General features: G+C 34.5%; 1 protein-coding gene and 1 pseudogene across 4 annotated transcripts in view; both read right to left on the bottom strand.

Moving 5' to 3' along the window:
• The window catches only part of CCDC138 (coiled-coil domain containing 138), a 68,030-nt gene that overhangs the window by 13,454 nt on the left and 27,363 nt on the right, over positions 1-27,213 (bottom strand). For 3 of the 4 annotated variants that reach the window (XR_016020433.1, XM_019715018.3, XM_019715019.3), the window contains 2 exons: positions 19,955-20,071; positions 8,484-8,676 (listed from right to left, as the gene is read on the bottom strand). The exons of the other annotated variant lie outside the window; for it this stretch is intronic. Coding sequence is in view for 2 of the 3 variants with exons in the window: in XM_019715018.3 (XP_019570577.2) it covers positions 8,484-8,676; positions 19,955-20,071 (310 nt within the window). In the remaining variant the exon portion in view is untranslated. The remainder of the gene's footprint in view (positions 1-8,483; positions 8,677-19,954; positions 20,072-27,213) is intronic. 4 annotated transcript variants of the gene reach the window in all.
• LOC148758898 (large ribosomal subunit protein eL31 pseudogene) lies at positions 6-8,477 on the bottom strand (annotated as a pseudogene).

The raw sequence follows: 27,213 nt of genomic DNA, 5'->3' as shown, positions 1-27,213 counted from the left end.
AAAAACAATATGTAAAATCAATTTCCATTATCAGTAGTCTAGCTGGTAACCAGAAACAGAAGGTACAAAGGGAATGCTATCATTTTAACAAATTCATAAGAGAAACAAAAATTACATGACCAGAGAGTAAAGGCTAACTAGATATTTGCCCCCCTAAATAATTTGTTAGAATCTTAATGGGAGAAGAGGACTTACATTATGATTTATTCAGAATTTTCATACTTTAACATTGAAGTAACAATAAACCGCATTTTTTATATAAAGAAAGAAAATAATTGATATTTAATAGTAAATAGCACAAGTAATGTTTATTTTCCATATTTGATTATAACTACCACATGCTTCCAAAAATTTAAACAGCATTTGTATTTCAATCTTTACAATAGCTTTTGAGGTTATATTTTTTGTTGTTACTGCTTTCTAAGTGTTTACCTATTTCAAAATGTAACTATACAAACTTGCTGAATGGGTTTTAAACAAGGATTTCTGTCTCATAATAAAGATAAAACATTAACCACTTGAAGCCAACTTCGGAAGATTAGATATGCTCTGGTGTGTTACTTTTTGTGATATATCTGCCATTAAGAATGCCAACAAGATTTTTACCAAGGCCAATGCTATGATGGCACCTGCCAGATCAGAATCCCTGTAACTTTCTTAAAGATGTTCCACAGATGATTGGAAAGTTTGTAAAACCAGGATTAAGAAGCACTGATTTAACCAGAATCAATGCGGATGAGATATTCAGATACTTAATATCATTACACTTCAATACATCCAACAATTCATCACTACTCTTACGATTTTTACATTGTGCTTTTAAATGTACAATATCCCAGTTTTCTAAAACTTTCAACATACTACTCAAAGGAATAAAAAACTGTTCATGCTGCTAAAGTACTAGTGAGTTAATTTTTCTACTGAGAGTTTTGAAGTTTAAAGAATATTTATGAATGCCTTCAAAATATGACAGAATCACCCATTAAAAATGTACTGTCTTCAGCCTCATGTTGCATTTTTTCTTTATTTCGGCTTACATAAACTAAAGTAGTAATTAAGAACCCTACTTATTAAGAATGAGAAGCTGAGTAAAATTAAAATACATATAAAAGAATTTTGAGAAATTAAGATCTGTGCCTCTGGATCATTCCATTTTTACTTTTGGTAGAATTTAGTTCAAGGAACAGCGACATTATTGTACTTAATTTTTGTAGTTTAATAAAACATTTCAAATAAATGTGTATTTGGGTTAAGCAAAGTTGCTAGATTCTGTTCAGACTTGCCTTATTTAAAAACCTATCTGTAAGGCCACCTACTGTATTTGACACAAATTTTCACTTATTAATACATCATCTGAGATTTAAACAGGCTGAATGCTGATACAGCAAGCTTGCAAACTTAAAAAAAAAATGTCCTTTATTAATTTGGGGGGCAGGTGTAGAAAATAGTATTTGGTTATTTTTTTAAGAGGCCTTATCTTTCAGGGAGAATTAAAAATTATATCCTTATTTTAATTTCCCTAATAGTGAAGATTTTCTAAAAACAAGACCAATTTAATTTCCAAAAGTATTTTTAAAGTTTTAGTTACTAATTGTACCCAAACTGATTTATGTATATGCCATATTATTGAGTCTTTTTTAAATGTCCTGACATTATAACCTTTGCAATGTTTATCAAAAGTCAATCTGTTGATCTTAATCAGCATGAGACAGGTTTTCTACAACTTAAGTCTATATGTAGACAAAAAATTAGAAACTTTGCAGCAATTCCCATCAAAAGGTGAACTGGACTACCCATTTCTGAATCTGGGATAAGCTTGGGGCTTTAACCAATAGAACGCTGCAGAACAACACTTGGGTGTTAGAAGCCAGAGCCATGGGCTTCATGTGGCCAGGCCTCTTCCAGTCTCCAGCTGGGCAGTCTGACACCAAGTAAACAGACCCAGCTAACCTGCTTGAGCTTGAGAATGAGACTAAGCAGAGAGAGACCCCAGATATGTGAGCAAGCCCAATCGAGAACAGGGGAGCCCAGCCCAGCTCAAATTAGCTGAGCCCAAATTACCAACCCAAAGAAATTGTGAGCTAGCAAATATAATGGTTGTTGTTTTAAGCAATTAAGGATATAGTGATTATGCAACAACAGGTATCTAATGCAGTCTAATAGACCTCAATTCTGATCTCAAGTAAAACCAACTTGTAGAAGCTAAATAATAATAAATGGCGATGTTTATGATGACAGCAGGTAGTTTATTAGGAGCTTACTGTATGTCAGACTCTTCGTTAAAACTTCATGCTAATTTAATCTTAAAAAATATTTATTTTGTGGTGGAAAAACAGAAAAGGGACCTGTCCAATGTTACATAGCTAGTAATGGGGCTGGAATTCAAACCTTAGCTGTCTGACTCCAGAGCTGAAGTTCTTTACTGTATGACGAGGTCTGACAATTAAGTTCACTAAGTTGTTGCAATGATGTCACTGACCTTTTGTCTTTTTTTATATCAGAGGGATTATTCATTATGAATTTGCACCAACTGGACGAACAACTAACCAAGTTTACTATTTGGAAGTGCTGAAAAGGTTGCATGAGAGTTAGACGACCTGAACTTTTCACCAACAATTCATGGCTCTTGCATCACGACAATGCACCAGCTCACACCGCACTGTCTGTGAGGGAATTTTTAGCCAGTAAAGAAATAACTATATTGGAACACCCTCCCTACTCACCTGATCTGGCCCCCAATGACTTCTTTCTTTAGCCAAAAATAAAGGAAATATTGAAAGGAAGATATTTTGATGACATTCAAGACATCAAGGGTAATATGATGACAGCTCTGATGGCCATTCCAGAAAAAGTTCCAAAATTGCTTTGAAGGGTGGACTAGGCACTGGCGTTGATGCATAGCTTCCCAAGGGGAGTACTTCAAAGGTGACCATAGTGATATTCAGCAATGAGGTATGTAGCGCTTTTTCTAGGATGAGTTTACAAACTTAATTGTCCCATCTCATACACTGCCATCTTACCACCAAGTCAAAACTTCCTGTTATCTGAGCAGTAATTCCCTACATTTCTCTTGGCCTGAAGTTTAAGTTCATCATTTGCAAATATATAAATCTGCATAAATTTAGAGCTAAGCGGTTTTTTGTGTGTGTTTTTTTGGCAGTTTTATAACCTGTTTTAACTATCAGCAGTTAGTTCTCATCCACATTAACTGTTGGTAGATTTTTTTTAAATGGTGACAGGTATATAGGTAACCAATGTATAGAGCTTATTTGGTCAATCTTCCTCCTCATTGCATTTTCTGGACAACCACACCCGGATGCGGTGTGGGACATTCCTTACTCCTCTGGCCCAGACAGCTTTGTTGAGTCTGGTGTCAGTGTGCACATCTGGGCTTTCCCTCTTCATGGCAAATTTCCAGATCTCTTTGAATGCCTGAGAGGCACCATTCTTGAAACTCACTCCATGGATGTGCTTGTGAATATTGATGGTGTATTCTCTGGTCATCATATTGTTGATGGCACAATGACCCTTTTTTGCGGAGGCCCTGCTGCGACCAAGTTGGAAGGCCAGGGCTAAGTACTGAGTAGGGCAGGGCAGTAGAACTAGCCCAGGTACACACATTTTAGAAAAAGAGTATATTTTAACTGAAAAAGAAGGAAGTTGTCCCTAAAACAAATAAATCAGATAAAATTCTTATGACCTTTTAATTGTCATCTTCACATAGATCAAATGAGTATGTACATATTGAAGGGTTTATTTTTTAAAATGTTTTCACATTGAGTCCCACATCTACATACTTATAATTGTTAATGACATATTACACTGTACTCGCCTCATGATATTAAGAACATGATTATTTGGGGTCAAGAAAGACCTGGGTCCCTAATATTTGCCTGACCCTCAGTTTGCTCTTCTGTAAAAATGACAATACCATTTACCTTGTAATGTTATCGTGGGTAATTTGAAATAACCAAGTGCCTAATTAGAAAAATGCCAGCAACAATGCAAGGACTCATTTAACCTTCATTTCCTTCACTATTCCAATTGTGGGTTTGTCAGTTATTTATCGTTTATCATTATTACAAATGGCACATTAACACCTTTGAACTTTTTTCCCTTTTGAATCATTTCCTTGCAATAAATCTTATTAATGGTTATGATACATTTCGTGGCTCCTGTAAGAATGTACTTCATAAATGATTATAATTTATAATACAATAAAAACTGTATCTGATTCTTCTCAGTGATACATCATATTAGATTATTTTCCTTTTGTGAATATAATGGATATGAGGCTGTATCTGACAGTTACATTTCATTTCAGCAATTCAGCATAGCATAGTGATTTAGAGTGCAGGCTTAACCTCTATGCCTCAATTTCCTTACTTATAAAATTGAGATGAACAATATTGATATCTCAAAAACTTGTAAGGATTAAATGAGTTAGTATATATAAAGTGTTCAGGCCATAACATAGTGCTGTATGTTTATTATTTCTTTGATTATTTCAAGAAGTGCATGCTCTTAAGAAGTCATACTGTGGGTCAAGAGGGTGGCTTTAGATATGGATAGAGCTGAGTTGAGCTGAGCTGAATCAGACGGTCAAATACTGGCTGTGTGACCTTGGCACAATTATCTAACCTCTGTAAATTAATCACCATTAATATGGGGATAATATTCAGAGATCATGTATAAAGAGCTTAGCATTATAATGTCAAATTCACATCAAGTATTATTATCTATATGAACAATCTATTTGCATTATCCATTCAATGGAAAACAGGTATTCTTATAGATCTATATACTGTCAACCGCAGGTCGTACTACCAATTCAACACCAACAGGAGTCCTCATTTTGGGGTATAGTGAGGGGAGACTTTACTCAGTGCAAACAGGTCAACTGTGAAACAGGTCAATGGTGATACAGCTCAATTATGACAGCACAGTTGTGGAACAGCTGAGGCGAAGGCGACCTCGGTGTTAGAGCTCTGCTCTGCTCCAGCTCCAGGTCTGATGTTGCCACTCCAGCCAGGGAAACAGTCTTCAATGGAAACTGAAAATGTGCTCTGCTGAAACAGAGGTGAAGCTGACTTATATAGAGTTCCCACCCCCAGTCCCTGATTGGTCTGTTTTCATGCAAATAATTACTCCAAATCCTGACAGTCTGGTCCAAAAGGCACTGTTCTGACTGGTTGGAATGGCTGTTCTGATTGGTTAGTAAAGATGCAAATGAGGACATAGCTGCACGACTCTGATTGGATGGGGAAAGTCTCAGCACTATTGGTCAAGTTTTGATCACAGGAGCTCTCTTACAAGGATGGACTCAGCAGGAACCCAGTTCAGGAGGCTTGGCTGCTCAGACTGTGGCTTTTCACTGAAATACAGAGGGCATTAGAGGCCTCTGTCAACAATGGCTGCTAGACTATTGGCCTGTATGTGGGCCCGATAACCAGAAGGAGTCCTTCTTGGCAGGCATATTATTCTTGGGGTCAACAATGTAGTTGAGTTAAACATTTATTATGTGTATTATCTAACATACTTACATATCTTGTCTACTCAATTTGTCAATCTTGTAACTAATACTTCTATTTTAAAAATAAGAAATATCGTTTTACTAAAGTTAAGACAAGTCTATTGTTCTAAGAGTTTTTGTTGTTTAAATTTCCATTTCTTCCAGAATATGTTGCAGTGCATGGTAAGAGAGTCTATTCAAATTTTTTCTCCATACTGAGAATCATTTCTCCTAATGGTATTTACCAGATGTCTTTTTCCTTTCTTGGCTCTTGGGTTGCTCTCCTGTGTCCAGATTACAGGCATATTTCATTTTATTGTGCTTTGGTTTATTGTGCTTCACAGATGTTGCATTTTTTTTTACAAATTACAGGGCACTGTCATTATGACTTGCTTTATTGTGATACTCGCTTTACTGCAGTGGTCTGGAACTGAACCTGCAATATCTCCGCGGTATGTTTGTATATAAATTAAGACCCAATAGCCTTCTTTCGACCCTCTACCCTACTGCACTTCTCTGGGGCATCTGACAATGAAGGCAGAAAACACAAGGTCAAAAAGGAATCAGTTGATCAGCTTTGGAATTTGATACCATGTGAATTTGGAGCTAGTCACCTTTCTTAACATTTTCTCTCCCTGAAACATGGAGATAGGGAAAGTGTTCCTTAGGATAATGATCCGCTCTCTCATACTCTTTAAACAGTAGCACACTATCTAAACTTCTAGTGTGTCGTCAATTATAAGATGAAGCAGAATGAAATATTTACAATCTACTCACCCATTAGATTCTAAGGTCTTTGAGAGCAGGGACTGTCTTCTGATTCTTTCTATATCTTTAAAAAAGTGACTTGCACGAGGAAGTAATTAAACTCATTAATTGAGTAAGTGTATATGAAGTACCAATTTTGTGTCATTTCTGGATTTGTTATTCCTATTATTCTATTTTGATGTTTTAAATCAATGTTACTCATTTTTTATTATGTATCACGATTGTTTAAAATCTAAGGCAAGCCTCTGCCCTAGTGTTGCTGTTTTACTTATTTGTGTTAAATTATCATATTCATTATAAATATTTTTTTCAAATGAACTTTCCTACTGCTTTCTCAAATTATACAAACTATATTGTAATTTTAATTGGTATTACTACATTAAGCCACTTGGGGTAAGTTTTTCATACACTTGATCTTCCCTAGTAAGAAGAATGAAAGCCCTTTATTTCTGCCATTTAACTTCAGCAATAATCTTTATTAACCTGCTCATTCATCCATTATTTACCCATATCTTTATGCCCTGTTATATTTCACAAAATCCATGTAATCTAATACGGATATCATATTAGATTAATATCCAGATTTTACATTTTTTGTTTTGCTTACATGAACAAGATTTCCTTATCCACATATATTATGACTGCTTATCACTGATAGTCCTAGTAGACTATAGTCATAGATAGTCACAATAGTATTCAAAGTCAAAAGATTTTTATGAATTTCCTCTGGAGCATGACTCCCATTCATTAGGGCTCCACACTCATGACCTAAGCACCTTCCAAAGGCCCTCCTCTTAATACCATCATCTCTGGGGAGTAGGATTTCACCACACGAATTGGGGGAGGTGGGACACACACAAATATTCAGACAACACATTATATTAAATACATTTCTTGGCCAGTTTCTTTGAATGTCCTCAATTTATAGAGTATCCATGAATTAAAAGTTTTCTCTATTCCTTTCTAATATGCATCCTTCGTTTTTTTATGGCTCATTGTAGATGGTCATTATGTCCAATGCTGTACTGCACAGAAGCGGTGACAGGGAGCACCTAATTCCCTCCTGTTTTATTTCTCTATTTCATTAGTTTTATCAGTAACGATTGTTATATTTTATCAACGTAATGCCTACTGACATGGGGTGAACTTTATTTGAGGCTAATACCCCCTTCTCATAAATGACTTTTGAAACAGTTACCACCCTATTTGTTATAACTTTGAAAACCATAACTATAAGGAAGAAAATAACTAAGAAGCCAGAGTTAGAGTTTTCGGGGTTTTTTCTTAAATTCCATATAATTAGGAGTAACAAAATAGAACATACTCAACAAAAGTAGTCAAATAAATTACTACCATAGCCCACTTAAAAAAAAACAATGAGTCTGAGTTACATAATTGAACAAACAGGAAAGATAGATCGATGGTATATTTATTATTGTTTGACTACAGTGGTATGACTTACCTTACAAAAATTCTCATATTTAATAATCCAAAATAACTACTTATTACCTGTATACCAAAACTGTATTAAAAATGGCCAACTTTGATCAAAACACTTTTTAATTCATTCATTTCCTTATTCACTATTATACATCAAGCACTGTGCTAGGTGCAGGGGGATACAATGGTAAAAAGGCAATTTTTTTCCTTAGGCAACTTACAAACTAGTGCAGAGATTGACAAACTTTTTTTGTAAAGGGCCACATACTACTATTACAGGCTTTGGGAGGGCGGGGGCAATACAGTCTCTTTGGCCAGCTACTCAACTCTTTTGTTGTAAGGCAAAATCAGTCAGAGACAATAAGTAACAAAGGAGCATGGATGTGTTCAAATAAAACTTTATTTCCAAAAAGTTGGTGAGCCAGATTTGGCCCATGGGCTAGGTTAGTAGAAAATAATTAACTAGCAATTTCAATACTGTATGGTAAATGCAGTGACAGTGGTAGAAAAGGTTGTTATGGAACATGATTTAAGAGAATCAACATAGACTTCTGGGATAGGACAACAATCTAACTGATGACTCTGTTTTCTCAAATTCAGCAAATTAAAGTAGTTTTTATAATGTGCTACCATTATAGAACAACTTAAAATTTCATTCTGAAAACGTAAAACATATTTGACTATGTAAGAATTGCTTCATTATATAGTATTCCCTTCTAGTTGTTTATGAAAAATTGTGCCACAAGCACATTTGAAAACTTACCTTGAGTGACTGTTTTGAGAACAATTAACGTTGATAAAAATCTCAGTGGTAAATTGGAACTCTTAAAGAAAGCAGCTGTCTTTGGTTTATTCTCCACAGAATGTTCTAAATAATTATTCTGAGTTCTCTTAGTTACCACTCCTTTGAATATGTCTTCACCCAGTCTCCTCAATGTTGATGTCATAGTTGAATGCTGTTAAAATATGTTAGTATATTTATTCATGTTCAGAAAAATATAATTTTAAATGCTACAATCAAATATATAAACTAAAGATAAGTCAATTTTTTACTAACTGAAATAAAATGGAGGTGAAAATATGCAAGACTGGAAAGTAATAATTTTACAATCAACTTTAAAAAATTATTTATCACTATATATTTTTCTAAAAGAAATGGGCAGTCTACCAGAATTAGGAAATTGGAGACAGTAATTTTCTAAGAATAAAATTAGGAGGAGAATTGAGACAAAATTCAATTTCAAAACATTTAGGAACATAAGATCATGATATAGTTCTGGCACAGAGAAATCAAAGGAACAGAGATAGACTCTACAGGTTCTTCACTGCTCCATTACTGATAAATGGCTTATCAGGTATATCTTACAGTGTTAGTGTATGAAGTGATCATCTAGGGCCTTACAGCTCAGGATGATTGTAAACGTCACAATGATTTTGATAACTTTTAATAATTTCAGAAGAATAAAATACTGGGTTAGAATAATTAATAATCCTCGTGGCAAATAAATCTAAAACAAGAAAATGGGCAAAACAGAATACCTCTAAAATCATATAGGCTCTTAAGGTATTCCACATACATGTTAAGAACCAAATAAAGGGATACCATTTCAAACTGCTACAGATGAGAGTGCTTATGCCAGACTTAGAAATAACTTAAATTTTTTTTATTCTGACCCAAACCCATCTCACTGAGTTTTATAACAGTTTACCACCTTATGGAAATTTGTGGCCATTTGGTACCCAAATCAGTATTGATCTTGCAATGTGGATAACAAATACTGGCTTTACAATTTCTGCATATGAAATTAGACACAGATATATTCAGACTTTATGGGAATCAAAGGCCAAATGGCTGGGTGGTGAGTGGCACAAGCAGTGCAATCTAATTTAAATATTGTCAATAGCTTTTAATATCATCAGGAAAAGATAGTACATATGTGTTTTAAAAGATTTCTGTAAAAAGATAATAGAAGAAAATGTTTCAAAATTCTACTTAGTATAACTTTGACAGAATGATAAGATTAAGGGAAATTTGCTTATTTAAAAAAGTTATAATGCTTTATACTACCCTTTATAATGGAAAATACACTCTTATTTTTTAAAACATATGTTGACAATATTTCCCCTTAAGCAAAGGAGAAGAAGGAAAAAATATCACAAAAGTATCATTTTTTATTGTTACTGAACCTTCACCAAAGGACACTGAAATCTTTGCTGAAACCAATTGGGTGCTGACTTTTTCATACTTCATTCACAGTATGATACATGATTTTCCTACTTGTATTATTCATCTTTACCAAGATTTGAATTAAAACATTAGCATCAAACGTTTTTTCCAGGAGGCAAAACATGTCAAACATAACTTAGACTCCCAAATTTAACACGTTTTTAAAAGTAAAAATAAAAAACTTCTGGCTATAAGATGTAGTATGTGTACTTTTCCTTAGTCTTCCTGCTCTAAGGACAACTAAAACTCCTAGACATCATATAGAAAACAAACATAACATGAATCCAAAAGGTGAAGAGAAAGAAAGGAGACTGGCTAGGTACCTGGAGACCCAACATGGCAATAAGTTCTCTGAGTTTCCTGATGCCTCATATTTCCTGGTCTTGGAGCTGAAAAAGCTGGCAACCTGAAAATGCCAAACTGCAGATAAAAAAGTACCAACAAAAGGTTGCTCTCTCTAGCCAAAGGACTAGGAAAAGGGCAGCAATGCAAGACAAAAACACCTTTAGACAAAACCATGTTCCAGCCAAATACCACAGAAAACTCTGTGGCTCAGACGAGCAAAAGTCCTAAGAAGAGCCTACACTTCCACCTCACCAAGAGGTAAGGAGGTATCAGTAAAGGCCATGTGGGAAGTAGTAATGAGGCACTCTTATCCCTCCCAGTTAGGGTGGTATCAGTGGAGGCCTAGTGGGAGGCCAAAATTCTCTCCCACCCACCCTCAGATATCAAAAAAAGCTGGTGGGGAACCTGGACGTCTACCTCACTGGGAAATAAAGAGGAGGCACCCCCTCTGCCCTTTCCTCTGCCAGGGAAGTGTCAAAGAAAGCCAGATAAAACAAAATGTTTAGTAAGATCCAGAGTATTATAACAGAATACCAAAATGCCCAGTTTTCAATTAAAAAAAAAAAATCACTAATTACATCAAGAACCAAGATCTCAAACTGAATGAAAAAAGAAAAACAATAGCTGTCAACACCAATATGACCAAGTTGTTAGAATTATCGACAATCATTTTAAAGCAGTCATGATAAAATGAGAAATTATACTTTTAAATAAAAATTAGAAAATCTTATCAACGAATTAGAAAGTTTTACCAAAGAAAATATAGAGAAAAACCAAATGGAAATTTTGTAAATGAAATTACAATAACCAAAATTAACAATTCAGTGGACAGCCTCAACTGCAGAATGGAGAGAATAGAGGAAATAATTAGTTAACTGAAAATAAAGCAACAGATAGCACTCAATCTGAACAACAGAAAAAAAAAATTGGGGGACAAAATTAAACAGAGCCCAAGGATTTAACAAAAGATTTCATAATCACGCTGATCAGAATCCTAAAAGAAGGAAAATCAGGTTGGGCTGAAAAAATGCTTGAAGAAATACTGACTGACAACTTCCCAGATTAAATAATAATAGTAATAATACACACAGACACACACACACAATGGAGAGAGAGAGAGAGAGAGAGAGAGAGAGAGAGAGAGAGAGAGAGAGAGAGAAATTGAAGAAGCTGACCAAACCCAAACAGGATAAATCCAAAGAGATCAACAAGGCACATCATAGCCCAACATATGAAAATTAAAGAAAAAAGGAAATTGAGAGTAGTGATAGAGAACTTAACATATATGGGGGAAGCAATTCAAATGACAGTGGATTTCTTATCACAAACCATGGAAGTTGGCTAAAATCAATTGTCAATTGGCACATTTTTCAAGCATTGCAAGAAAAAACACTGTCATTCCAGAATTTGATACCCAGTAAAAATATCCTTCAGGAATAAAGGGGAAATCAGGACATTGTAAGATGAAGAAAAACTAAAACAATTTGTCATCAGCAGACCCAATGTGAAAGACTGCCTAAGGGAAGTTCTCTAAATAAAAATGAAACAATAAAAGGAAACTTGAACATCAAGAAGGAAGGGAGAGAGAAAACAGCAAAAATGTGGATAAATACAATAGACTTTCCTTCTCTTCTTGAGTTTCATGTTTGACAGTTGAACAAAAATGATAACATTGTCTAATTTGGTTCTAAATATACCCAAAGGAAATATTAACACAACTATAGTATAGAAAGTGAGGTTAAGGGTTGAAAAGGAGGCAAGGTTTCTATATTCCACTTGAACTAATAATATGACAACACCAGTAGAGTATAACAGGTTACTTATATACAATGTAATACCTAGAAGAACTACTAAAAAAAGCTGTGCAAACAAACAGATATACTCAAAATTCTATAGATAAATCAAAATGGAATTCTAAAAAATGTTCAAGTAACCCAGAGGAAAGCAGGAAAAAGAAACCAGAGAAACGAAAAACAGAGACAAAAAGAACAGTAAACAAAAAATAAAGTTAACAGACTTAACCCTAAATACACCGTGTTTCCCGGAAAATAAGACCAAGCCGGAAAATCAGCTCTAATGCGTCTCTTGGAGCAAAAATTAATATAAGACCCAGTCTTATTTTACTATAAGACCGGGTATAACATCATATCGTATCAGATCATACCATATCATATCACATAATACTGGGTCTTATATTAGTTTTTGCTCCAAAAGACGCAAAAGAGCTGATTGTCTGGCTAGGTCTTATTTTCAGGGAAACATGGTATCAAACAAAAATGAGGTTAACAGACTTAACCCTAAATATATCAATAACTACATCAAATATAATGTAGTTCTATATTCTAAATAATGCCCTAAATACACCAATTAAAACAAATAACTGGACAAAGTTGATTAAAGAACATAAACTAGCTATCTGCTATCTACAAAAAACTCATTTCAAATATTATAATGTAAGCAGGTCAAAATGAAAAGAATGGAAACAAACATCATGAATTAAATGAATGCAGAAGTGGCTCTATCAATATCAAAGAATAGACCTCAAAGTGAAGAAAATTACCAGGGACAGAGAGGCACATTATATAATGATAAAAGAGTCAATCCACTAAGAAAACATAACAATCTTAAATGCATATGCACCAAGAAACAGAGTTGCAAAACATGTGAGGCAAAAATTGATAAAAAGCAACAGGAGAAATATAGGAATCCATAATTATAGCTGAAGATGTCAACATCCCTCTCTGAACAATTGATACAACAACTAGACAGAATCTTAGCAAGGCTATAAAACAACTCAGCATCATCAACCAGTAGGATCTAATCGACATTTATAGAACACTCCAAACAGCAACAGCAGAATACACATCTTCAGCAAAAACAATGAACAATACAACCAAACTAGAAAAACAATAGGATAACAGAAAGATTATAACAAACTTCTAAATAATACATGGGTGAAAGAGGAAGTCTCAAAGGAAATTTTTAAAAATATATTAAATTTAAATGCAATATATTATATTAAATATATTAAATATTTAAATATATTAAGATGAAATGCAACATACCAAAATTAACTTAAATTACACTTAAATTAAAATTAAAAGCTCTGCAAAAGAACCCATTAAGAGGAAGAAAAGATAAGCTACAGAGAAGAAGATATTGCCAAACCACATATCCAACAAAAGACTAGTATATAAAACATATAAAGAACTCTCAAATCTCAAGAACAGAAAACAAGCATTCCAATTAGAGAAAGGACAAAAGACATGAACAGACATTTCACTGAAGGGGATATGCAAATGGAAAGCAAACACGTGAAAAGATATGATTAGCCATTAGCGAGATGCAAAATTAAAAATCAGAAAACACAACACACCTATCAGAATGGCAAAAGTGAAAAATAGTGACAATACTAAAATGGTGATGACATGGAAAACTAGAGCATTCATATTGTTGGTGAGAATGTAAAACTCTGAAAGTCTGGCAGTTTCCTTAAAAATTAAACAGTTACTATACAACAACTGTACCCTTGGGCATTTATCCCCCGACATAAAAACTTAATTTTATACAAAAACCTGCACATGAATGTTTACAGCATCAGTAACAGCCAAAAAAATGGCTTCCTTTAACCATGAATGGTTAAACAAAATGTGGTCCATTTGTATCATGGAATACTACTCATCAATAAAAAGGAATGAACTACACAATCTAAGTGAATTTCCAGAGAATTATGCTAAGTGAAAAATAGCCAATCACAAAGGATTGCGTATTGTCTAATTACATTAATATAACATGCATGAAATGATAAAATTATAGAACTGGAAGTAGAGGTTGCAGGGGTTAAAGAGGGCAAGGCAGGAGGAAAGTGGGTGTGGTTATAAAAGGGGAACATGAGGAATTCTGTTTACTGGTTGGTCAGGATGTAAGCAGCTTGGAAGTTGTCATTCCGTTCTAACAAGTAAAAAGGTGAACTGAAAAATTGACAACCTTTCTTAAATCCAACAAAGAAGTGAGATCACAGAGCAAACCACCACCCCAAAATTTGTAAGGACAAACACAGAGATGTATAATATGCTAGAGCAGAAACCCATGAGCTAAAACTTCTGGGGGAACTGGTACCAGGGTAGGAAAATCTGAACTGCAGCTGCAAATTGCTGGAGGCCCAATGTGAACAAGTCTGAGAGTTAAAAACGCTGGTCAGAGCCAGTCATAGGGGAGTTCACAAATTTTGTTAGCTTTAGCTCCAGGAGTTCTAACAACTTCTTACACTGAAAACTGAAGAAAAATCCCCTCAAGCTTCAAATAGAGGGAAGGAAAAAGTAACCATTTTGAAATATACCACAACAGTTTGTTGTTCTTAACAAGATTTGTCCTAAGAGAAACTATTTTACCAGAGCCTAATCTATTGGAGTTTAAACCATCGAGGGGATGGGAAATACCAAATTCTAGCCTCCTCTAGCTTTCCACCTGGGAGAGGGGAAATATCCAACTCCAGCAAACTCTGGCAATCCAGTCCCACCTTAGGGGGAGAAACACTGAGAAGCACTTGTAAAGTTCACAACACAGGGACACAAGCTCACTAAAAGACTGAGACTTAATCATTCGACTATAGAACACTTCCCCTTCCCACACATCCTACCACCAAATTACTAAAGGCCTATTTGCATCAGTTCCTTTCACACTGAACATCATGTCCACATAGAAAGACAAAAATACACAACCTCGAAAGACAGAGCAAGCATCAGAATCAGACTCAAATATGGCAGAAATAATGGACGAGTAAGACTGGGAATTTAAAACAATGATGATTCATATGCTAAGAGCTCTAATGAAAAAAGTAGACAACATAAAAGAACAGATGAGTACTATAACCAGAAAGACGTAAATCCTAAGAAAGAATCAAAAGAAATACTATCAATCAAAAACAATTTAAAAAAAGAATGCCTATAATGGGTTCATTAGTAGACTGGACATGGTTGAAGAAATAATCTCTATGCATGATTAAATGTCAATAGAAACTTCAAAACTGAAAAGCAAAGAGAACAGACTGGAAAAAAAATTAACCTGAACATCCAAAAATTATGGGATAATTATAAAAGGTGTAGCTAACATATAGGTAATGGAACTATGGGAAAAGAGAGAAAGGAACAGAAGAAATATTTGAAGCAATGACTCAGAATTTCTCCCCAATTCTTTGTTAGAAACAAAACCACAGAACCAAGAAGCTCAGAGAATACCATGGAGGATAAATACCAACGTGTGATGAAAAAATACAGTGAATGTTTAAATAAATAAAAAAAATTTATTACAGTAAAAGCCACATTACCATTAATTCCCCTCAAAATACTTCCCCTCATTTCGAACACACTTATCCCATCATTCTTGCCACTTTCTGAAGCAGTTCTGGAAGTCCTCTTTTGTGAGTGTCTTTAGTTGCACTGTCATGGCTGCTTTGATGTCTTGAATTGATTCAAAACGTTTACCTTTCATGGTCATTTTGACTTTGGGGAAGAGCCAGAAGTTGCACAGTGCCAGCCGATGAATAAGGTAGATGAGGACACACCGTAATGTTTTTATTTGACAGAAACTGCTGTTACCAGAAGCGATGTGTGACACGGAGCGTTGTCATGATGGAGGATGAAACTGTTTGCCCATTTCATATTAATGCATTGTTCGTGAGCTATGATTTACAGCACACTTTAAAACACACCTTCTCTCAACCATAGCTCACACCTGACTGACTGCATTGAACAAACTGAAACTTGTCACACACTGTTACTACGGTTTGACATGCTGCTCCCCATACTGAGATCCCTGCCTTTCTCTTGGATGTCATTCGGCAGCAGCATTCACTGTATTTTCTATCACACCTCGTAGCAAAAAACCCCTCAGTACCCTACACTAAGGCATATCATATTCAAACTACAGAAAATAAAAGATAAAGAAAAAAGTCCTGATAGAAACCAGAGGAAAAAACAGCTTACATATAAAGGAGCAAAGATAAGAACTGCACCCAACTTCTCAAAAGCCTGTAACATGAAGAGAGCAGAATTAATATTTAAAGTGCTGAGAGAAAAAACAAAAAACCCAGTAACCTAGAATTCTATATACTGTGAAATTATCTGTCAAAAATGAAAGAGAAATGTTTTCACAGACCAACAAAAATTGACGGAATTTATTACCTAGACCTGCCTTGCAAGAAATGCTTATAAAAATTATTTACAGAGAAGAAAAATTATTATACAGCTTAGAAACTCGGATATAAAGGGCATTAGAGAAGGAATAAATACAGCTAAATTAAAAACTTTTATTTTTCTTATTAATTGATCTAAGAGATAACAGTTTGTTGAAAATAACAGCAACAATGTATTCAATTATATATGAGTGTGTGTATATACATATAAATGCTTATGTATGCTTATATATAAGTGAAATAAATGGCAGCAATAATACAAGGGAATGAGGGAGAGGAGAAAGGAATTACGAATATTTTGTTATTACAAAGTAATCACACTATATGTAAAGCTGTAGAGTGTAATTTGAAAGTGGACTCAGATTAGTGGTAAAAGTATAGTGAAAACTCTAGGTTAACTACTAAAAGTGTAAAAAAAGAAGTACAATTGATATACAAAGAAAGGAGGGAAAGTACAATTATATAAAATGTCCAATTAAAACCACAAAAGGCAAGAAAAGAGTGGAAGAACAAAACAGGACCAAAGTATAATGTCAGTGAATACAAAACAGTCAACCACTATGGTAGATATCAATAATCCAATGATATTAAATCACTGTAAATAACAACAGTCAAAATATACCAATTAAAAGAGACTGTAAGAGTGAATCAAAATACAAGACCCAAGTATACACTGTCTATAAGAAACTCACTTTAAATATAAAGACACATACAGATTAAAAGTAAATAGATAGAAAGATATGCCACGCTAACACTAATCAAAGGAAAGCTGGAATCACTGTATTAATTTCAGACAAAACAGACTTCAGAGCAAGGAAAGTTACCAGGGAAAAGAGGGGAACCACATAAGGACAAAAGGGTCAATTCTCCAGAAACACAAAACCATACCTTGGGCACGGTGATCACTTTTTAGCTACAACACTAAAGGCATGGTCCATGAAAAATAACTGATAAGTTGGACTTCATTAAAATTAAAAACTTCTGCTCTATGAAAGACACTGTCAAGAGAATGAGAAGATAAACCACAGACTGGAGGAGAAAATACTTGCAAAAGACATATCTGATAAATGACTGTTATCCAAAATGTAGAAAGAATTATAAAAACTCAACAATAAGAAGACAAACAACCCAATTAGAAAATAGGCAAAGGACCTGGACACATCACCAAAGAAAATATACAGGTGGCAAATAAGCCATCTGTTGTGCATATGAAAGGATGCACAACAGTATATGTCATTAGGGAATTGTATATTAAAATAACAATGAGCTACCACTACACACCAATTAGAATGGCCCAAACCCAAACACTGACAACACCAAATGTTGACAAGGATGTGAAGCGACAGAAACTCTCAGTCTTTTCTGCTGGAAATGCAAAATGGCACAGCCACTTCAGAAGGTAATTTGCAGTTTCTTAAAAAACTAAACATACTCTTAACATACCATCCAACAAATGTGCTCCTTGGTATTTACCCAAAGGAACTGAAAACACGTCCACACAAAAACCTGCCCATGGATATTTACAGCATCTTTATTCAAACTTGCCAAAACTTGGAAGCAATCAAGATGTCCTTCAGTAGGTGAATGGATAAATAAACTACGGTATATTGAGAAATGAAATGTTATTGTTAAGTGAAAGAAGCCAATCTGAAAAGGCTATATACTCTATGATTCCAACTACATGACATTCTGTAAAAGGCAAAGCTACGAAGACAGTAAAAGGAGTAGTGGTTTCCAAGGTGTGAGGGAGGCATGAATGGGCAGAACACAGAGGATTTTGAGGGCAAACTTTTAGTATCAAATTATTCTGTATAATACTATAATGGTGGTTACATGCCATTATATATTTGTCAAAACCCACAGAGTATAAAACACCAAGAGTGAACCCCAATGTAAACTATGAATTGGGGGTGATAATGATGTGTCAATGTAGGTTCATAGATTGTAAAAAATGTTCTCCTTTGATGCTGGATGTTGTAGTGGGGGAGGCAGGGAGTGTGCAGGAAATCTATGAGCTCAATTTTGCTGTGAACCTAAACCTGCTCTAACAAATGAAGTCCTCATATTAAAAAAAAATGAGGAATCTTTATGGTGATGGAACTGTTCTGTTAACTTGACTATATCAATGGCAACATCGTGGCTGTAATATTGTACAAGTTTTTCAAGATATTACCACTGGGAGAAACTAAGTGAAGGATACAAGTGATCTATTATTTCTTATGACTATAAGTGAGTCTACAATTCTCTCAAACAAAAAGCTAAATTTTTTTAAAAAGTACATGCAATTAGACAATTGTTAAAAACTAAAATATTCGGGATCTCCATCAATAAATGTTGAGTAAGTGAATGCTAGAGAGGCTAGAATGCTACTTTCCACTAGAAAAAGCAGATGTAGGCTCGCAGTCCTGAGGAGGATGCTGAATATATTTGAAGACAACAAAAATAAACTATAAATTATCTGAAGGAAAATGAGAATATTTGGAAGGAAGATAAAACAAAGCGTCACTCAACTTTGTGAGTCTAACCTCTTTGTTGCTGAAAGCAAGCATTCAGCTAAGCATTTTCAGAAACCATTGTACAAATAGCAAAATCAAACAGACTATAAAAAGAAGACAGTGACATTAACCGATCTGATAATTCATATACCTTTGTTTGGTATATGCATACACACTCGCACAAATACTCACGTACATACCCATATGCACCATAGAGGCAAAATATTTAGGAGGATATCAACTCAGGAAAGATGTTTTTCCTTAACCTCAGTCATCACACCACCCAGTCACTGACGGTTAATGCTACTTAATTGGTACTGCACCCAGAGGTTTAACTGTGTGCTTCCTAAGTTCCACGGGACCAAGATTTAAACTACCTGAGCACAAATTTGTTCTTTTCTAACCAAATGAAAGCTGTAACAGCATTTATCAATAGCAACTGGGGGAAATTTTTTTTTTTTTTTACAAACCTACAATTCATAGCATAAATGATTACATATACTTGTCATAATTTGAACTAAATGACCCTTACGTGAGTAGGTAATATACCATTTATTTTATAAAATGCTGGAATAAGTTTTCTTCTTTGATTAGGTTATCCTAATAATTATTGTTCCATTTAGCCAGTGTGTATTTATTGGCATAAGCACAAGAAATACTTAATTTGTATTACCTTCAGTACAACATGAAAAATTATGAATTAAACAATGGAGAACACTTCGTTTTAACAACTCCTTATTTACACAATTCTAAAACTCAAAAAACAATGTCATATATTGAATCACATCTACAGCCCTGAGAAATAAGATATATGAAAGGAGAAAGAAGAGACAGCAGAAAATAAAGCAAAAGAAGCAAGGAAAAGTCCTGAAATATAAACAGAACACATGCAAAAAAATGTGAAAGAATAAGATCTAAAGAAATAATACCAAGTAAGAGCAACAGTTGAAGAGAGACTCCTATTAATTTATTACCTGTGTTCCAGCATCTAGCTGCCGTAGAGACCAATACATAAATTTTACAAAAGGCTCATGAAGTTTGACATTCACAAATGGCATCCACTGTAGCTGCTCTGTCATCATAGGTAAAAGCTAAAGATAAAATGATGCAAAATATAAATGCACAGTATTTTTAGTTATCTGAAATCAATTACCACAATTTTTCAAATATCATCTTTTTCCACAAGAAAAAAAAGAGTTCTCTAACAAAAGTATCACCACTTTAAAACAATATGCACTTTTCTTCCCTGGCTGCTTGAGGGCCACCATCGTGAATGACACAGTAACTGTGGACCAGGAAGTTCATGACCAATAGACCACTTCAAAGAAACAAATGGTCACCAATGTCCTTCACTCTGCAAAGGCAACAGTACCTAAGACAGAAATTTGGGAACACTAGCTACAATATACAAGATCTCACCAGCTGTCATCTTTGTATTTGGATTCTGAACCCATTTTGGTGGTGGCAAGACCACTGGCTTTGGCATAATTTATGATTCCTTGGGTTCAAAGAAAAATGAACCCAAACAGACTTGCACAACATGGGCTGTGTGAGAAGAAAAAGACCTCACAAAAGCAGAGAAAGGAACACAAGAACAGAATAAAGAAAGTCAGGGGGACTTCAAAGGCCAATGTTGGTGCTGGCAAAAAGGCGGAGTCAAGATTCATCAGGGACTTTATCTGTGGTGATTATTAAGATTTTTCATGAGAGGATTAACAAACTAAGAACTTTTATGTGGAAAAAAAACTATATGTAACACAATGTGGAAATATGTATTTGAAATTTTAAATACAGTCATGTGCCGCATAAAGACACTTTCGTCAATGATGTACTACAGATAAAATAATGGTCCCATAAGACTATTAACACTCGTAGAGCTGAAAAATCCCTATCACCTAGTGACGCTGCAGCCATCATAAAGCTGTGGCACAAAGGCTGCAACAGCCACAGGGTTGTGGTTGAGAAACAACTTGAGCCTGGGTGTGGATGCGAACAGCACTGAGGAACCCCTAGAGGTGGTTCCTGAGGAACTGACTAATGAGGAGTTGGAACTGGAACAAGGAATACATAGCTGAATAAGAGGCAAGAGCAAAGGAAACTGCAGGAAAAGAAATCAAAGAACCCCCAATGAAATTCAGTGAGGGGTTCAACAGAAGCTTTTGCAGATCTCAACAAGCTCCTTAAAAAGTATGAAAACATGGACCCCAACACCAAAAGGTTTCCATTTATAGGAATGTTCACGGTGCATTATCTGTTTATGAGTTTTATGAGTAAATATTTTTGTGCAGCTGTACAATGTGTTCGTGTTTTAAGCTAACTGCTAATACACAAGAGCCAAAAAGTTTAAAATAATTAAAAAGTTTATAAAATAAAAATGTTACAGTAAGCTAAGGACAGTTATTGAAGAAAAAATTTTATAAATTTAGTATGGCCTAAGGGCACAATGTCTATAAATGTACAGCGACGTAGTCATGTCCTGGGCCTTCACATCCACTCACCCCTCTCTCACTGACTCGCTCAGAGCAACTTCCAGTGCTGCAAGCACCATTCACCATAAGTGCCCTATACAGGTGTGCCTTTTTTAATCTTTTATGATACATTTTCACCATATCTTTTCCATATTTAGATATGTTTAGGTACAGACATACTTAACATTGTGTTAGAATTGCCTCCAGTATTCAGCACAGTAACATGTTGTACAGGTTTGTAGCCTAGGAGCAAAAGGCTGTACCATACAGCCTAGGTGTGTAGTAAGCTAGACCATATAGGTTTGTGTGAGTGCACTCTGTGATGTTTGAACAATGAAACTGCCCAACAGTGTGTTTCTCAGAAAGTATACCATCATTAAGCAACACGACTATATACATGTATTTCCTCTGACCCAGCATTATTAGCACATACAGAATTTTAAGGAGATTAAACTATATACAAACATACTCTCTGAACGTTAAATGGTTAAATAAACTTATAGTACATATATAAACATGAAAAATGATAATGACATCTATAGTTATTGCTCTATGGCTTATTCTGGGGTGATACAAGATTACAAAAGAGCAAATGTAATAAAATCCCATTTATATAAACGTGTTTATATGGATTTATAATGGAAGATTACGTGAAAGGATGTTTTTTAAAAATATTAACAGTGAGATTATAGTAATTGGGGTAATATTTACTTTCCTCTTTGTGTCTGTCTTGCGTAAATATCTTAACGTCAATTTGTAAAACTCATACAAAACTTTTAAAAAGATGTTTATCAAACTTGCTTCAAAAGTACATCATTTTTGCTAAAAGATTTCAAGACCATAAAGATATATTGTAAGTTTTTGATGGAATAATCCCACTTCTGGCATACTAGCCTAAGAAAATCACCCAAAATATATCCAAAAGCACATATACAAAGATATTTATTATTACATTGTTTATAAGAATAAAAACATGGAAGTAAGTTAATTGCCTAGCAATAGGGAAATGATTAAATCAAATGCATACCCACTCAGTGGAATAAAGATTATGACTAAAAGGAACTATATTAATGATAAATTAAGTAAAAATAATAAAAGCTAGGATACAAAATCATGCATAATTGGACTACAGCTGTGACAAGTACACATAAGGTATGAAAATAAACATACAAGTCTGGAAGGGCATATTTGACCTTTCAAAGTAACACTGGGTACTACTAACCACTCTCTCTTTTTGAAATACTCTCCTCGGCTTCTGTGACACCAATTTCTCCTAGTTTTACTTCTACCATGTTTCCCCGAAAATAAGACCTAGCCAGACAATCAGCTCTAATGCGTCTTTTGGAGTAAAAATTAATATAAGACCCAGTGTATTGTATTGTATTATATTATTGTATTATATAATACATATACAATTATATAGTACATTAATACAATACGTATTATTGTATTGTATAATATTACAATATTGTATTATATATTATATTACATTACATTATATTATAAGACCCGGTCTTATAGTAGTAAAATAAGACCAGGTCTTATATTAATTTTTGCTCCAAAAGACACATTAGAGCTGATTGTCCGGCTAGGTCTTATTTTTGGGGAAACACAGTACTTGTCTGGTCACCATCAGTCTCTACTGCTGGTTCATCCTCATTCATGTGTTCATTAAATGCTGAAGTTCCACAAATTCAGTATTAGCCAACACAGACTAATTAGCCAAAACAGACTAATGACTCCCACATCTACATCTATAGCTCAGATCTCTCTGCTGAGTTCTGGGGTCCCTTACTGGATTAAAGCCTTCAGATGCATCCATTCTCAATATCAAAGCCTCCAGATGCATCCATTCTCAGTATCAAAACCAACTTGTCTAAAACAAATTTTTCAGAGTGAGGAAGCTCAAACCCAGATCTCCTCCAATATTTCCTACTTTGAGTGAATGCTACCAACATTCATTCAGGTGCAAAAGTCAGAAACCTGGGAGCCAACCTGGACACCCCAACATTTGTACTGGATCCATCACCAAGTGTCATCAATTTGCAGATGATTCCCAAATTATATCCCCAGCCCTGACCCCCAGAATTCCATGTAGGATTGTCCAACAGCCTCATTGATAAGAGACCCTGGGCTTTAGTTCTTTTCTAGAATGAAATTTCAAGCAAAATTGAACATTTTCAGTTGAGAAATGCCTAAACTGTCCTTTTGTGGATGAAGGAATTTGATAACCACCTACTGTGTTAAGGTTATAATTCCAGTAAAATTTTACACACTTAATCTTACCCCACCCTGTATTATAAGATTTAAAATTGGTAAAGAATGAAAAGAGCTTTGTTTTAGAGGGGAATATTGCAAACAGAACTACACATATGTATACAAGATAAAGTACACAGAATTATCTATAAGGTATTTCTGCCACAAAACAAGTTGTGTAACACTACAAGGAAGCATGCAGAAAAATTAAGAATATGAGATAGCAAACTGACCTAGACTCTTCAAGAAGTTATTAGCATAAAAAACATGAGTGAAAAAGGTAGTATCTCAAGTTTAAAGAGACTGAGGAGACATTAAGATCAAGAGCACCATGTAGGCCTGGTTATATTTTGTTTTTGTTGTGGTAGTGGCTGTTAATTGTTGGGTAATAGCTTTACTGAGATACACCAGACAATTGACTCATTTAAAGTGTATGATTCAGTCAACTGTAATTGAAAAATAAAAAAATATTATTAAAGGCTGGAAAAGTAAATAAAAATTGATCTACAAAAATTTTAAAAAGTGTACAATTCAATGATTTTTAGTAATTTTAGAGTTGTGAAACTACCATCACAATTAGTTTTAGAATATTTACATATCTCTGCCCCCAAAACACTAACCATTAGCAATCACCCCAACTTTTCCCCAACCACTCCAGCCCTAGGCAACCACTAATCTACTTTCTCTATGTAGATTTACCTATTCGGGATTTTTCATGTAAATGGAATCATACAATATGTGGTCTTTTGTGACTTGCATCTTTCAGTTAAATTTTCAAAATTCATCCATGCTGTAGCATGCTTCAACACGTCACTCATTTTTATCACCAAATAATATTCCACTGTATACATATACCATTTTATTTATCCATTTGTCAGTTCATGGACATTCAGGCTGTTGGCAGTTAAGAATCATGCTGCTATGAACATTCATGTACATATTTGTGTGTGTACATATGCCGTAATTTATCTTGAGTACATACCCAGGAGTGGAACTGATGACTCACATGGGAAATCCATATTTACTCTTCACGAACTCCCAGACTATTTTTCAAAGTTGCTAAAACATTTTACATTTTCACCAGTACTGTATGAGAGTTTCAATTCACATTTTAGCCATCCTAGTGGGTATGAAGTAACATCTCAAATGTGGTTGTGATTTGCACTTCCCAAATTGCTAATGTTCTTGGGCATCAATTCATGTGCTTGACTATTTGCATATGATTTTTAAAGAAATGTCTATTCAGACACATTGTGAATTTTTAATTAGATTTATCTTTTTTATTATTGAGCTGTAAGGGTTTTTATATTCAAGATGGAAGTCCTTTATCAAATATGATTTGAAAAATATTTTCTCCGTTCAGTAGATTGTCTTATGACATGTCCCTTTGAGAAGAATGTATATTTTGCTGTTGTTGGGTGGAGTGTTCTGTGTGTTAAGTCAAACTGGTCTATAATGTTCGAATCCTCTATTTCATTTATGATCTTCTGTCTCGATGGTGTATACATTACTAAATGTGGAGTATTCAAGTTTTCTAATAGCAATCTCACGTGCATTGCCATTTATTTCTCCCTTCAATTCTGTTAATGTTTGCTTCACATATTTAGGAACACTGATATGTTATGCATAAATATTTATCAGTTATACCTTCTTGACGAATAGGTCCTTTCTTATCATATAGAATGGCCTTCTTTGTCTCTTGTAACAGTTTTTTATTTAAAGTTTATTTTATCTGATACTTTGTCTGATCTACCCCTGCTTTCTTTTGGTTACTATTTGCATGGAATATCTTTTTCTATCCCTTTTACTTTCAGCCTATGCATGTCCTTAGATCTATAGTGAGTCTCTTGTAGACAGCAAATAGTTCACTGCTAGTTTTTAAAAAAATCAATTCAGCCAATCTTATGCCTTTTGAATGGGGGTTTAATCTATGTACACTTAAAGTAATTACTAATAGGGAATGACTTAATATCGCCATTTTATTAGTTTTGGTCTGTATGTCTTACAGTTTTTTTTGTCCCTTTCTTTGCTTACTGCTTCCTTTATATTTCATTGATTTTTTTTGTAGTGACATGCTTTAATTTGCTTCTAATTTCACTTTTGTACACTCTAAATATTTTCTTTTGAGGTTACTAATGCAATTACAATAATAAACAAAATATCTTAAAGTCAAAACAATCTATTTTAAAGTGGTAAAAAGTAAACTTCAGTCACTTAATAAATCTCTACTCCTTTAGAGCTCCACCATCCCTTAAACTATTAATGTCACAAATTACATCATTACATGTTGTATGACCCATTAACATATATTTATAGTTATTTTTTATATTTTTGTTTAAATTCTATGCAAGAATTAAAAGTAGACCTATGAACCAAAAATTACAATTTAGGTTACTATATTTGTCCATACATTTCCCTTTTCTGGAGAACTTTATATTTTCATGTAACTTCATGTTAATGTCTAGTGGCCTTTCATTTCAACTTGAAGGAATCCCTTCAGCATTTCTTGTATTGTGGGTCTAATAGTAATGAACTCTGGAACTTTTGTTTCTCTGGGAAAGTCTTACTGTCTCCATTTTTAAAGGACAGTTTTGCCAGATATTATGTACTTGGTGGGTGGTTTTCTCTTTCAGCACTTTGTATATATCATCCTAGTGCCTTCAGGCCTGCAAAGTATCTGCTGAGAAATCTGGATATTCTTATAAAAGCACATTTGTATGTGAAAAGTGGCTTTTCTCTTGCTGATTGCAAGGTTCTGCCTTTGACTCTTGATGGTTTGATTATAATGTGTCCCTGAGTGCGTCTTTTTGTGTTTATCCTAGTGAGAAGTTGTTGGGCTTCTTAAATTTGTATGTTCATTTATTTCCTCAGACTTGGGAAGTCTTCAGCTGTTATTTATTCAAATAATTTCTCTGCCCTTTTCTATCTCTTCTCTTTCTGGGTCTCCCATAGTACATACATTAGTCTACTCAGTCCACTTGACAATGTCCCCTAAGTCCCTTAAGCTCTCTTCACTTCTCTTCATTTTTTTCTCTTTTTGCTCTTCTGGCTTGAAGACTTCAAATAACCTGCTTCACCTTCGTTAATTCTTTCTTCTGCCTGATCAAGTCTGCTGCTGAGCCTCTCTCTCTGAAATGAATCTTTCAGTTCAATTACTGTATTCTTCAGCTCCAAAATTTGTTTGGTTCTTTCTTATAATTTCTATCTTTTTGTTGTCATTTTCAATTTTCTCATGCATTGTTTTCCTGATTTTGCTTAGTTGCCTATTTGTGTTCCCTTTTAGCTCATTGGGCTCCACTAAGAGTTTTTAAATTCTTTGTCTGGAAGTTCAGAGATCTGCATTTCTTTATGGCTCAATACTGGAGCTTTGTTTTGTTCCTTTGATTGAGCCATCTGTCCCTTTTTCTTTGTATGTCTGGTGATTTTTTTTGATTTGGGCATTTGAAAAACAACACCACCTCTCCCAGTCTTTACGACTGACGTTTCGCCGGGGAAGACCTGCACCAATC

Source organism: Rhinolophus sinicus, chromosome 2 (assembly GCF_057876585.1).
Source record: "Rhinolophus sinicus isolate RSI-liver-muscle chromosome 2, RSI-T2T, whole genome shotgun sequence".
Classification (NCBI taxonomy): Eukaryota; Metazoa; Chordata; class Mammalia; order Chiroptera; family Rhinolophidae; genus Rhinolophus; species Rhinolophus sinicus.
This window is presented reverse-complemented; position numbering and strand designations above follow the sequence as displayed.